Genomic DNA, 15,192 nt, shown 5'->3' with positions numbered 1-15,192 from the left:
AGACAGTGACAAGCAGATGTCTTTTGCATTGTAAGTTGAAAATCATCCTTATGGGGCATTACAAACTCTACTGTCTCAGCACATCTACAGAATGCTCCTGGTTTCAGCAACATTCTGAGCATCTTCCTGATTGCGATAGTATAGCATGGTACAGCATAGCATAGCATAGCATAGCATAGCACAGCATAACATAGGGAGAAAAATAATTTGGCACTTTGCAAGACCTGTAGGTCTATATCTATTATATCTTTCAAAGACCAACAGGCTGGAAATCTCTGAGCAGTGGTGAAATATGGTCCCTCTCATGAAGTTACCACAATTGTTCATCCAGGAGGAGGTCTGCCTGAGGAAGTGGTCTGCCTCAGCCTGCTCTCAGGCAGATATGTATAGCTGTGTTTCCAGCTGTATTAATTTTCAACGTGCTATCAAAAACAAATATTCACAAGACCAAGGATTATACAACAAACTAACACAGCAAAGGACTGCTGATCCATTACAGGGATTTAAAGGCTAGTTACATTGTCATCAGTATCAGCATGGTACTGTAATGGTCATGAGGTGCTTCTGAGAAGTAGTTGAGCCTACAATAATCACAGCAGGATTAACTGCTGGGATCTGGGATACAAAAACTGGCTGAGATCTGACCCATATCAGACTCAGAAAAGGAGGAGTATCAGTCATTTAAGAAGGACATGCAGGGGAACAAACACCAAGTATAGTGTTTGAAGGCCTGTGACCTAATGCATGAACCAAATTGGAGCCATTCATCATAACTGAATTAGAGAAATAAAGAAAATATTACCTAGTTATCTAATCTCTGTCAAAAGGCAAGTAGCTATTGGAAATGCAAGACAGAAAGCATTTGATTATACGTACTAAGACACAGCATGCATAATCAATGCATTCTAGCTGCTGGATCACCTGGACGTTAGCCATTTCATCAGCAATGCTGGTGTTATGTTTAATGTTTCTTATTCTGCCTTAATGATGGCAATTTGATGATAAATCCAGCGTTAAGTAAAGTTGCTTATCTGAACAAGAGTAAAAAAAGATCTGATTCCGGAGAAACTCAGATTTGAAGCACCATAAGGACCAGGCAGTTACACCTTGTGGCTAAGGAGCCAGGTACCCCAGATGAGGAACAGGCTCTCAGCATCCCTTAACTGGCTGTGGGCCTGTGAGACAGTGCAGCCATTTGAACGGAGTGAAATCACAGAGAAAAAGCAATTAATGTGTCGCCAAACCACAGCAGCATACTGTCAGGGAAGTGAGACAAAAGAGAGTTATTACAATGATCCTAATAGATCTTGAAGTAATGAAATGCTTCCAGAAATGCTTTGCCTAGCTAGATAGTCAAAGTGATAAAGTCTGCATGGAAATGCTCTTATCAAGGCAATTCCTCATGAGGAATATAAATAAAAGAAGTACTTAAAAGAAACATATGTACTCAGATATTGTTCTTGTTTTTATTAAAGAAGATGCCAGGACACATATAAATGCTTATTAAGAACTATTTTATATTTTCTCTGAACTAAGCTGTTATATTGCAAATGTGGTTTTTTATTTGTTGATATTCTGAAAAAAAGAATTAAACATTGTGCACCTGTGGTGGAACTAGATGATCTTTAAGGTTTCTTCCAGCTCAGGCCACCTTGTGATTCTATGAAATGGTAAAGTTTGCATCTCATACCTGAATATTAGCTTCTTCATTGTGTATTAATTTCTTAGAGTAACAGCTATGTATTATAAATAATTACTGTGTTGTCTAATATTTTACATAATATTTCATTGGCTGAACCACTGGGTTTTGTCACAGAGAATTTTTCTACTGCTGGTATACAGTGCATTTCCTGTATCTCTTTATTTCTGTGTCTGTGTAATACGAATCCAAACCATATTTTCTTCATCCTGTCAATCAGCTCAGTTACTTTGTTCAGTTCTTACTGTTGATAGTACAATGAAGGCAAGGCTGATACAGTCTCAGAGAGGGGAAAGGCATGACACCACAGTCCATTTAAAGCCACTTACATCCCTGCAGCTTACAGTGTCTCAAACCATGGATCTGCTCTGGGATGTGCCTATTCTTCTAATATTCCTTCTCTGTGTTCATTTAAACATATATACAGAGAGAGTAAAAGGAATAAAAGGAATCTGTCTGATGTTAGTGGTTTTCAGGCACACTATCTGCTCAGAACAAATATAAATACATGAAGAAGATGCAAAGTAGAAAATGATATAATTTCATTTGAAGGTCACCATGAAATTCTACTTATCTTTAAGGTTTTCCGTTCTCTCATTCCTTATTTGCTATCCCAATACTTCAAAACCAGGTATTTATGTAAGCTGATAATGTGTCTTGCACACAGTGTTACCTAAATGGGAAAAGAATGTAAATTTCTGCCTAAGTCAGTGTCCCACTTTGATCCATTAATTTTGGAGGGTTTTTGTTTGTTTGTTTGAGGGGTTTTTTTTTTTTTTTTTGGTTTTTTTTTTGAGAATGAAATATGTTTTTTGAAATGTGTCAGACATTTTTTATACATGGCTTGATTGCTAAACTGCCATTTGCAAAGCCTCTGTCAATTCTTTAATCAAGTGTAAAATATTAATCATGTTTGGGAAGACTGCTAGCCTTTCCTGTCTCTGACATTTGTAATTTTTAATGTGACTTTATTTTTCTTTCTTTGTTGTACAAAATATCTGGAAGGGAAATACATGGTGAAATGAAGGACACAAATAACAGCTGGTAAATGCAGAGCTGTTTTCTTCAGTGCTAACTGTAGTTACAGGAGAAAATTTCAGAGATTAGTATATACTTACAGGTTCCCCTCTGAGTGGTGCAGAGATGTGTTGTCATACTGCAGTCTGAGAGTGAACTTTTGGTTTTCCTAAGTTACCTTTTCCTTTTGTAACTAAATTTTGCAGTGCAAGAAAGTATGAAAGACTGGGTGTCAGAAAGAACAGGAATATATTTTCATTATCTGCACAGCGAAGACTTTCTTTCCATAGGTTTGACCGGTTTTCTGTGGTACCAGATTGGATTCCTGCAGGTGGCTTTACACAGAGCTGTCCTTGAAAATCTCCAAAAAATTTCAGCCAGTGGATGCTTATAACTGTCAGATTTCCCACAAGCACAGCACCAAATTAAGAGCACAGGATCTTCTAGTGAAATTCTGCATCCTGTTAGTTACAGTCAAATGCAGTAGATGTGTCCAGTTATCCTGGACAGTTATTTGTGTTCAAACCATGTAGCCAAGGTAGCATCTCTCCCTTCACACTTACATAGCGGAAGTCCCTGCCTGGTGAGTCCAGACGGAGATGTTCATACCAGCATTTCCAAATGGACCTGGGAGTCTGTATGTTTTAAACAGGGAGTCTGAAACTCAGAAATGGTAGCCCTTTGAATCTGAAATGCTTTTCCCTCTTTGGCTTGATGTAGAACAATATTGTTGGTATGCAGGTCCCTGCACAAATCTACCTATTTGCTCAGCTTGCATCTTAGGGGATTATTTCAAGGAAATCAGAGGATTTCAGGGCAAGAGAGCTAGCTTTATCAAAACTAATTGAGCTGGATAGAGTCAGCTTGTGTAAGAATGCATCATAAATATTGTGCAGCATTTTGGCCTAGAGGGCACCATAAGTACATTTTTGCAGTTAAGAAATAAATAAATACAGGAGTGTCCTGGAACATTACCATAGAGTGAAAATCCACCCTGCCATACACTGAAGACAATCATGTGGCTTCTCATTCACTCTAGTGAGCACTTCCCCACAATCAGAAAGACAAAACTCTTCAGACACCTGCATAGTGGGGATCCCCGGGTTAGGGCACATGCCTCTTTCTGTGGCAATGGGAAATGGGGTACTTTCAGCTGTTGTGTGTTGTTTGGATGTTGTTTCATTGAAGAGAAACCATTTGGGAGATGAGCTTTTCTTTATAAGAAGCCAGGCTCTGTCCTTTCAGGAGCAATCTGATCCCTCTCCTTGACAGTCTTCACAGAGAACTTCTCCTGAGGGTTTCTTTTTTAATATGACGTTATAAAGCAATCAGTTGTTCATTTAAAAAAAATAATCTTAAAAGAATCAATTTTAGCTTATTAACAGCTCTGCTAGGCAGAAATTGAAACTGCTGAATGTATGAATAAGCCCAGTCTATTCATCACATCATGGAGCCTATAATCCTTAGAGAGTGACAAAAATCCACAAGACGTCCCTGAATGCTGAATTTTGCATTGATTTGGATCTCACATTTATTTGAGAGACCTTTGAAATCATAATAAGGCAGACAGTTCTCTCCTGACTAAATCTCTGAGGAAGTATTTTGGTTATTTTGAAAAGATGTGAAGTCTCCTCAGTCTGTGAAACACACTCAGGTTGCTGTGACATGAGACAGGGCATGAGCAGGAGGTGCATAACTAGCAGTGGAAGCCTGCACATTCCCAAGGATCCTTGTGGCCAATAAATACACGTGTCTGCCATAAAAAGAGCAAAGAGCAGATCAATATAACCATAAGTCTGTGTAGATGCTATTGTTTAAAGTGTCACAGAGGTGAGTCCTAAATTTCATAGGTTAATCCTATTTAATTTTATTGGATCTCCAGCTGACCATTCAGATCTTTTTGAAGCTCCGTATATGCTGACATCAATCCATTCATGTTCATTTTCTAGCTCTTGAAGCAAATAAAAGTATTAAAAACAGTTCAAAATGCTGTTTCTTTGTTTCTTAGCAGATAGAGTGACTTAATAGCTTAAATATAAGATAGGGTGGAAATGACAATGTAGTTAGCACATTCCTTAAATGAAAACCAATGAGTGGCATTTGCTTTGCTAAGGAACATGTTCTCCTCCTTTCTGAGGGGAAAATATACCAAATGTATTAGTGAGATTAAAATCCCTGTTTCAACTGAATAAGCCTGCTACATGATGACTGTAAACCTTGGTTCACAAGCAAATATTTCAGTGCCTGATACAGTGTCTGTGCATGTTTTGTATGCATACCGTGTATGTACAGAAGGTGGCTTCAGTAAATCATGAAAGGAAAGACTTTGAGTGAGCAGAATAGAAAATATTACTGAGAACTCTTACATTAACCAGTATGTGTGTTAGCCAACTTCAGACAGGACAACATGAACTTTGCATTTGTTTTCAAGACATAATAAAATTACACAGTTTTAGAGGTATTGATTCACACAGAATAACTTTAAATCTGCCCAATATTGTATCCGGAGAGGCTGCACAGTTAAAAAGCCAACCTAACTTGCCTCTGGGGAGGAGGTAGCAAAAGGAGGAACTGTTTTAACAAACCAGAAGTAGGGGTTTGTTAAGTCTGGTTTCAAGCCTTCTGTCCTTGCTTTTCCAAACCAACTCCTTTTCAAATAGTTTTGTATAATACACTGCTCTTACCTCTTTACAGCTGACCAGATCTTTACCAACAGAAGATTCTCTTGTGAAAGAGGCCATGGTGTTGAAATAAGAGCATTTAACAGGTGTGTCCCTGCTGTTGAAAGAAAAAATATATATTTGGGAGAAGAACTGGAAAAGAACCTCCATTTTAAGCTGATGATTGATTTCATGTGAAGTAAAAACAATGATACACTGTGTTTCATAATAGAAAATCTTTAAACTGAAGTAGGAATAAAACATTTTTATACTATCAAAATAAAATATTTCAATAAATCTGTATGTGATTTTTGAATTGTGTTTCATGGGAGACTGAAAATTGTTCACTCCATGTCCAGGAAGAAAGTAGTCAACATCACATAACTTCCCATGCAATGCTCGTGTTACTTACAGCCTAGCTCCAGTTCTTCTCTGCTGTAGCCCCAATCCCCCGACTGTCTGACGGCAGCTCCTCTCTGTACAAAATCCTGTGCAGTGCACAAGATCCTCTGCACAAAGTTCTGTGGAGTGCCACAGGGATGGCTACCTGGTGGTGAAGGCTCCTTGTGTTCAGAAACATGGGACAGTGGTGACACTGGGAGCATGGGTTGATGGTGCAGTGAGTTGATGCTGGTTCTATAGGCAGGAAAATGTTCAGGATGGCACATGATGACACCTCCCTATGTTCATATAACAGCAACAACAAAATGGCAGTTCTATCTGGTCTGCCGGGGCTGATAGAACATACCAGGCTGCCTGTGTGGGTGACACCTGGAAATAACACTGGAGGGAAAAAGCAATATGATGGCCCTGAGGTCTCTCTGACTCTTTGGGCTTCCAGGAGCCCTTCCCCAAACCTGCAAATATCCCAGGTTCTTCTCATGAGTTCCAGATCCCTGCCAGCTGCCCTCCTAGCTTCTTAGTTATGTCATCATTGGAATCATTTGCTGGCACAGGTTACTCAGAGAAGATGTGGATGCCTCAGCCCTGGAGGTGTTCATGGCCAGCTTAGATGGGGACCTGGGCAGCCTGATGAGATTTGACAACCCCATCCATGGCAGGGGATTGAAACTGGGCATTCTTTAAGGTCCCTTCCAAACGAAGCCATTCTACGATTTTATAATTCCATGATTATGTGATTCTGTGTTCTGTGCCAAGAACAGAGAGTAAACTCTAATTATTAAAGTGTGGAAAAAGGGGAATTTGTTTTCCCTTGAAGGGCACACCTGGATGCCCTCAGGCCTGGTGCTGGCAGTGCTGCCCTGGGCCATTCCTCCATAAGAAACATGCCAGGTCACAGCTCTGTGATTACAAAAAGAGCACAAATATTGACCTGGGGAGGAGGCAGCTCTGAGGCAGCATTCATTGCAAAGCTTCTCATTCAAGCAATAGTTAAATGTTTGTCCTTGCCTCTTTCTTTCAAAAGTAGGACAAATATCTATAGAGTTCCCAGCGGGGAGGTAATCTAACTTTAACTTTCCCACAGCCAAGTAAAACACCCGAGACCTGTGTTAGGGATGCAAGCAGGTCGTCTGAATTATGATTATTCAATCTGGTATTATTTTAATCTGACATGCCTCTCACGTGCCTTTAAGGAGGCTCATCTTGACCTTAAAACAGTAATCTCAACGCCTTTCTCCTTACAGGTGATTTATCCTGTTGCAATACATTTATAAATACGTGTATGTATTTATTTTCATAGTGACAGCCTGGCTGTTGGGTCCCCCAGCGTGGTCTGAGCCCTTTCCACGTGCCAGTCCCTTGCTCTGGATTTCTCTAATTGTGGCGAGAAGATAACGAATAAAGAGCCGCGGGGGGAGAGACCAACACCTCCCCGCGGCGGCTGCGTGCTCCGGGTGACGCCTCCTCGTTCGCTTCCAAGACAATAGCCGAAGAAATTAAGGAGGGGGAGAAAATGCCCGATCCCGCCGTGTGAGATAATGGATGAGCGCGGGGTGACCTGTTTTTTTCCTTGCGGTGGAGCGGTGCTGAAGACAGAGGGCACCAGCGACCAGCCCACAGCCGTCGCCCCGCCGCCAGCGCGCCAGCTCGGGGCGCCCGGGCAGCCGCCGGTGCCTGCTTCGAGCGGGCGGCGAACGCCGGCCTCACCACGCCAGGTACGCCCCGGGCTGCCAGCCCTGCGGGGCGCTGCGGACCGGAGAGGGCGAGGGGCGGCCGGGGAAATCCCCTACGGGCAGCGCGGCTCTGCCCCGGGACTCAGCTGCCCCGCAGCGTGTAGTCCCGCCGCTGCGGCGGCATCCGCACCTCTGCGCGGTGCTCGGAGGGCAGATCGGGGGGAACGGCCGGTGTGCCTCGGGCTCTGTGTTCCGTGGCGGTGTGGCGGCGTATCGTCGTGTCGCCGTGTCTGGCCGTGCATGCGGGAAGACGGCAGCGGCTCCAGGCGGGGGCAGAAGTTTGGGGGAAGCGTCCGGCGGTTGGGTCGGCGGTGGCGGGACCGGGGCAGCGGAACGACGGGACGGCGGGGACCGCGGGACGCCCGGGTACCGACTCCAGGGCGGCGGGATGGGGCGCGGGCGTTGCGGATGCCGGGGCGGCGGGAGCTGGGGCCGGGCTCAGAGCGCCTGTCGCCGGGCGCTGTCCGTGGTTCTGACGGCTCCGCCGCGCAACAGGGACCGCTCTCCGGCTGCCTGGCGGCGGAGGCCGTTTTCGCGGTGCTGGAGGCGGTGGCCTTGCCGCCCGGCCCCGAGCACGGCGCGGAGCCTGCAGGCACGGTCGCCGGGCTCGTCGGTTTCCCTCGCCCGAAGGCTGCCTGCGAGGCGTGCCGGCAAAACGTAGCAGGACTTTGCCAGCCGTTGCCGTAGTAACTGGAGTGTTTTCCCTGGGGTCAGGTGTGCGTCCCTGGTCGCAGTACAGCTTTGCTCCTGACAGGCGGAAAAGTTAAGCTAAAAGGGGCCCCTTTCTTCTCCTTTCCGCTGACCTTTAAATGACATTTCCCGTCGGTGGCAGAGCAGAGCTCTCGCTCTCTCTTCATCCCTTTTTTATCTCGGGAGAGAAAATTCCTTAGATGAGGACCTGAGGATTATGCGTTCGGACGGCAGTAAGGCGAGAGGGGCAACGCTCGGCACCATGTCCCTGGCTGGGGAGGGCTGTGCCGCCTCCCGGAGCGCCGAGTGTCCCGCCAAACTTTCGGCTGTGCCGCGGGCGGGGCGCGGAAAGGCGCGGCCGCCTGGGCGGGAGAGGCGGGCTCAGGAGCGGTTCTCATAAACAGACACAGGGGAGTGTGGCAAGGCAAATAAACACACACCTTAATTCCTCTTGAAACATACTTCCAAGAGCCTTTACCGGAGCTAACTGCCCTACGAAAGCACTGACCTCCTCGAACCGTGCCGCTCTGTTGAGCTCTGATTTGACGTTGAATCCCCAGTGAGCGTTTCATACCCCGTTTCTGTGCCACCAGGTTAAAAGTCACTAGGATGACAGCTGCCTATGCACCCTCGAGAGTTGTGCAGTGAGACGTGGCTGCGATGCTATTAGGAGCAACCCGAGAACCGGCGGGGGGCAGCGGATGCCGTTCCCTACATGTGCTCACAGCGTACGCATCCAAGAGGATCCCACCGGAGCCGTAGCCCCACCGCGGACAGCACCGTGCACCGCAATGACCGCTGTGCTGCCTCTCGTGCTGCCTGCGCTGCTGCTGGCAGGTGCCGCGCTGCCACCAGCTGCCGCCTCTGCGCAGCGCTCTGTGGCCCGCATGGACGGGGATGTCATCATTGGTGCCCTCTTCTCGGTCCACCATCAACCACCAGCTGAGAAGGTGCCTGAGAGGAAGTGTGGGGAGATCCGGGAGCAATACGGCATCCAGCGGGTGGAGGCCATGTTTCACACCTTGGATAAGATCAACGCTGACCCAGTGCTGCTGCCCAACATCACGCTGGGCAGCGAGATCCGCGACTCCTGCTGGCACTCTTCGGTGGCCCTGGAGCAGAGCATTGAGTTCATTCGGGACTCACTCATCTCTATCAGAGATGACAGGGAAGGCAGTGGGCGCTGCCTCTCCGACTCACAACCGCAGCCCCCAGGCCGCCTGAGGAAGCCCATTGCAGGAGTCATTGGCCCTGGTTCCAGCTCAGTCGCCATCCAGGTGCAGAACCTCCTGCAGCTCTTTGACATCCCACAAATTGCCTATTCTGCCACCAGCATCGATCTGAGTGACAAGACTCTCTACAAGTATTTCCTCCGTGTGGTGCCCTCTGACACACTCCAAGCCCGCGCCATGCTTGATATTGTGAAGCGTTACAACTGGACTTACGTGTCTGCTGTGCACACTGAAGGTGGGTCCATGGGGAAGGTGGGAGCCCACAGTGCCCATCTGCTGCCCAGGAGCAGATAGGTTCTGGCTGGGCTGAGTCGAGACCTCGTGGTGCCTTTCCAGGGTGTCCTGTGGAAAATAGAGGGCAGCAGGGCTGTTCTGTAGGATTCTAATGTAAAGATGTTGACTTGAACAATGTGTTCATAGTCAACAGATTTCCTTCTTTTTAAATGGCTTATATCAAAAGAAAAGGTTGTTTTATAAAGGAGCGTCAGCTTATAGATGGGCTGGCTGGACCAACATAAATTAAAGAAATTATTTTTTCTTATAGAAGGTAAACTCTTGTGATAGATTACTGTGGCATTTCTATAGTCCAATTATAGACACAAAAATGGGATTTTCAAGTATAAAATTGCAAAGCTGATCTTATTATTGTTGTAATTGTGCAGCTGTTTTCTTTACCTGAGCATATATCTGCTGTGGATTTGATTTACGATTCCCTCTCTGGTTACAGAGCTGACTCCACACCTTTTCTTCTCACAGAGATGGCTCAGTAAAAAGTGTGAAGAACATACACTGTTATGAATAAATAAAGAAATCTCCAGTAAGATTTGCATATACAACATGCAAAGATGAATCGGATTAAATTGAATACTTAAGACATGAAAGTGCTGCAATTCTGAAAAAAAAAGAAAAAAAAAAAAAAGCATATGTAAGAGCAGGAAGCAATGACCTGACGTTTGCAGTTCATTTTATGCCCTGTCACAGATGAGAAAATGAACTGCTGGAAGGAGTGGAACACGAGCTCTTAGGATTCCTTACTGCTGACAGATAGGATTAGATGTTGTGCCAGGCTGGGGTGAAAAATAAACATCGAGGGGGTGAATTATGTGTGGATGCAAACTGCCGAGCTCCACTCCATGCACTTCTGGGGAGCTATGAGCTCACCCTGGCTGAGAGCTGCCTGAGGGGATCTGTTCACTCTGTGCAGATACAACTCCTTAACGCAGGTAGGATTTATCTTTCTAGGAAAAAAACAAAAACAAAAACAAAAACCAAAAAACTATAGCTTCTAAAGGTCATTTGTTTATTCATTTTAAAAGATCATTGTAAGTAGTAATTTCATCCATTGCTCGCAAGAATTTTTAATTCCATATCTATTTTTACAATAGATGGTGACTGAGGAAAAATGGTTGTTGCAACACATTTTTGCAGGATTTAGACTGATACTTTTGAAAATAGTGGATCAGTTCTGCCCCACGAAGTAACAATCTCCTCTTAGGAAATGTCATGAGGATTTTGCAGATTATGCAGTTTAAGTTACATGTTTGCTTTTTTTTTTTTTTTAAATCTCTATCTGCCATACCCTTATTGTTAGAGTGAGACTGCAAATCCCACTGCAAATATATATAACAAATCTCAACTTCTTTGCTTCTTCCAGGAAGATGTCATTAACCCCATGGCAATTGCTGATGGGTGGATTCCGAAGGGTTTTTTTTTTCCTGTATGAATTGAAATTAGTAGACATGAAATAGCTGCGAGTTATTGCAATTCTGTTACTTGAAATACTGTGCACTCACAGTGAGAGCTGCTTGCTCTTGTGTTAAAGGTGAGATTACTCTGCACAAGAAACACAGAGTCACTCTGAGTAATACTTTGTGAATAGGAGCAGCTCCATCCGTGCTATGTTTGGAAATAGAGGGATAAAGTGTAGTTAGAAACATTCCTCCTCCACACTTACTCATTGGCCTCTGCACCGTCTTAATAGTGGGCTGCAAATAATTCTGGGGTCTTACTGGTTGGGGAATCAAATCAGTGGGCGTCATGAAAAATGGGACCATTCCTAGGAAGCATGCAGGTCAAAGTTGTGAAGAAGTTTCATTTTCAGAGTACTTCAGGTCTGATCTGACCACCTCTTGAGAGATGCAGAGATGCTGTTTCTGCTCAGTCTCTCACTCTTACTGGGCCTCACAGCTCAGTGCCTACAGGCACCCAGCCACAAGGGGATGACACAACACCACCAGCCTTTGGCCTGTGGCAGCCAGCAGTGCTCTATCAGTGACAACTCAGAGCTGACCTGAACATCTCGGCTCCTCCATTCCCCTTCCTCTGCTCTCATACACTGGATGGAGCTATTTGAGAGCCCCAAATGATACTGGTCTGCAGCAATGTACTTCTAATGAAAATCAGAAATAAATGCCTCACAGTTCAGTGCCAATTTTCTTATCATGGAGCCACAAGAATCAAAAGATTAAAGTCATCCAGCCTGTGGCATGATGTCTTTCAAATAGTTACCAATATCCTTCTTTGCATGTGATGTGAAGACCACTCTTCTTGCATTAATGCCATTACTGGTGACTATATTTACCTGTATACAGTCTCTGTGCATTAATACATGATGTTTCATGGTGTACTTTTTGCACCATTGTTTATTAAGGTATATAAATGTTGCACTTGATTAGAAACTTGTTAGTGAAAAAACCTGTTTTCAAAGGCCTGCTTAGCTTTAGATTAAAACTGACACATACAGCTCCACACTGCAGAACAAACAAAGGCAAGTTACTATGTCTGGTTGTTATGTATCTCAGTTGAGCATACTTACACATGGTGAGAGCACATTTATTTCAGAGTAGGCAGCAGTCATGAAATGATGTGAGAAATCTGTGCGTATGCCTGTGGAAGGCTGTGTGACTATAAAGTAGCTGCAAGGCATTTTCAAGACTATTATTTTTTTTAAGGATTCTTCAAAGGTACTTCAGTGTTGGAGTACTTGGCATGGGTACATCTTCTCAGCTCTTAAGCTTGAAAGGCATCCTCATCTAGAAATGCAGATAAGTGTCTGTCTAACTCCAGGCCAAGGCTTCATATGGAAATCAAAGGTCTTAAAAACACATGTATGAAGTTGGGCACAACTCTACAGGTATTCCTGAATTCAGGTCATGTTCATACATACCAAGTGCGATAAGGGCTGTTTCCAGAAAGCACAGGGCACTTATTAGATTGCTGTGCATTACACTAGCTTCCCAGACCCTTAAGATGCCTATATAATAGCTGGCGCTCAGCAGCCTCCAAAAAATTCCTCATCTTTATCCAAAAGGTAGGAGAGATGATGGTTTAAGAAGGCTTTATATGATCTCGCTTTCCAAGGAGGTCACTTCAGAATAAGAAAATAGAAATAGTTAATGCTTAGGCCTGAATTTTCTTTTCAATCACTGGGCTTACAAAATGTGTGTAAGATTTTTGGTTTTGTGAACAGATCTGTTTGTCTACTGACCATCTGCTATTTATGGACTATTCTTGCACTTTACTGTACAAATAGTCCTCTACAAACAACATTTAAATTCCAGCAGGTTAACATGTGGACTTGGTAAAAATATCTTTAGAAATGGACCATTTAGTTAATTGCATCAAATTGTGATTATTTATAGCTTTATTTTACTGATAGCACCAAAATATGATCAATTTGTCTGATTTGTGTCACAAGGCTTGAAATAAATTATGACAAAATGAATGGCAAAACTGTAAAAACTTTCCTATCAAAGTAGACAGCAATGTATTTAATTATCTTCACAGTGATTTTTTTATAACCTGACTACCACACACAGTGTTCTAGTAACATACAAGAAATTCATATGCACAGTTATATATACATGTTGGAACGAAAGTGGTAAGGAGTAGACCTTGCTATTCGCTGCAGATTTCACAGAGAAAAAAAAAATATTCTTGCGTAGAACTCACTGAAGTAGCTTTAGATGTGCTAGAAAATAATACTCCTGTTTAAAGATAAGTGGGGCAATATCCAAATGGTTCAAAGGAATAATTTTGATACAGTGAAATTGCTTTATTTCTCACAAGGTGTTCTTACAAGCTATTTCTAATAATGATTTATCATTAATTTCTTGGTGTTACTAGGATTGGTACTTTTCAGTTAAATTATGGTCAGGCAATAGTGAACAGCAACTTCAATTCCTACACTTGAAATTTCAGAATTTACCAATATTTCTATCAACAGCCATAAAAATTTTCATAACCTCATGAAGTGTGAACTGTGCCTGAGATGTTTGTTCCCAAATACATTCTCCTATCTATTTTTTTTTCTCCATTTCAATAGCTTCACCTATCATCATCAGAGGCTTCCTGATAGGGAGAAAGGAGAGAAAAATGTCGTAAGAAGGACAAATAGTAATTTAAAAACAGGCAAGGACTAGAATTCTCCCTGTATTGGACACATTAATTATATTTATTATAAGGTGTTCTGCTAGGAGAATCACTTACATTGATTGATGTTGACAAAAATATTGTGTGCGACCAACACTGCAGAGGATCAAGAGAAATTCCTTCTGAAATATATATTGCTTTGCAGTACTCCTAAATTCACAAATAATCAAAGTTTTCAACTGCACAACTGGCAGCTACATGAGTTAAATCACCTCAAAAAACTCATCTAACTTCTCAGCCTGACTTCGCAGCAGTATTACTGGATACGTATTTATCAGTAGACCCTGTAGGTTCATTTGTGCTTTATTTCAGGTTTTTTTGTTTTTTTTTTTTCTTCTTGAATTATTCCCCTGTTTTCGGATTTGAATGTTCCATATTCCTTGCAAACTCCTTCAGGATTCTTGTCTCAGTGAAAACTGTTTTAAAAAAAAGTAAAACAATTCGAATGATCTCAAAAACCATGTGAAAATACCTCCATAACAATTCCTTTGAACTATTGTTCACAAGATGAAGGTGATTATTCTTAGTTTTCTCAGACAGAAAAATAAAAACTGTTTCAAGTGTTATAAGTAGGAATAGTACGATCCATTGAAAAAGAATCTTCAGGTGTCTGATGAGCCACTGAATTGGTAGCTGCAGTAGGAGCTACAAGAATGACTGCACTTGCCATACACAACCTAGAAAAATACCGGTCGAAGTCACAACTAACTGGTGCTCACTGACCTGTGTGAAAAACCACTGTGATTTTCTGGGTGGCAGGTGTTCACAGCATAGGCCACCATCACAGATGGCACTAATTAACACCTGTGCTGACAGTCTGATGGGAATGGCCAAATACTGGTCAGACATGAACTAGAATAGCTTTTCAGCAAAGGAAGCTTTCTCTCCACCTTTTCGCTAAGGGAATTGTTTATTGTGAAAAATAACCTCTTAGCTGAGAATCATAGAATCATAGAATCACAAGGTTGGAAACAGCCTGCAAGATCATCTAGTCCAACTGCCCTCCCATTACCATTGCTACCCCAGGCTACTAAACCATATCTCGTAGCTCCTCATCCAGACAGCTCTTGAACTCAATTAACATCTAGGGAAATATTCTATACTAGTCCTTCATCAGTGGGATGAATATTAAAAGAAAGAAGAGCAGAGCACACATAGAGCACACCTTCACAGCTACTAGGTGAGAAACTGCCAATGGACCTTTCCTGTGTGAATTTGACTAATCCCTTTTTGCATCTATTTGTATACCTTTTTCTCTGGTGTCTTAACAGTGAATTTTATTACATAATTGCATGTTGTGTGAACTAGTATTTCCTCTTATTTACTTT

At 43.1% G+C, this 15,192-nt stretch overlaps 1 protein-coding gene across 9 annotated transcripts in view; it reads left to right on the top strand.

Annotated features, from left to right (window-relative positions):
* Nucleotides 1-7,197: 7,197 nt before the first annotated feature.
* GRM1 (glutamate metabotropic receptor 1) overlaps nucleotides 7,198-15,192 on the top strand; it is a 177,609-nt gene continuing 169,614 nt past the window's right edge. For 3 of the 9 annotated variants that reach the window (XM_048936394.1, XM_048936396.1, XM_048936393.1), the window contains exons 1-2: nucleotides 7,201-7,493; nucleotides 8,795-9,668. In XM_048936394.1, the coding sequence (XP_048792351.1) occupies nucleotides 8,903-9,668 (766 nt within the window). In that variant the 5' untranslated portion in view covers nucleotides 7,201-7,493; nucleotides 8,795-8,902. Of the gene's footprint in view, nucleotides 7,494-8,794; nucleotides 9,669-15,192 lie in introns of all 9 variants that reach the window. The other 6 variants (XM_048936398.1, XM_048936400.1, XM_048936399.1 and 3 more) reach the window with 3 other exon arrangements.

This window comes from Lagopus muta, chromosome 2 (assembly GCF_023343835.1).
Source record: "Lagopus muta isolate bLagMut1 chromosome 2, bLagMut1 primary, whole genome shotgun sequence".
Classification (NCBI taxonomy): Eukaryota; Metazoa; Chordata; class Aves; order Galliformes; family Phasianidae; genus Lagopus; species Lagopus muta.
The sequence above is the reverse complement of the archived record's forward strand: the minus strand, read 5'-3'. Positions and strand labels throughout refer to the sequence as shown.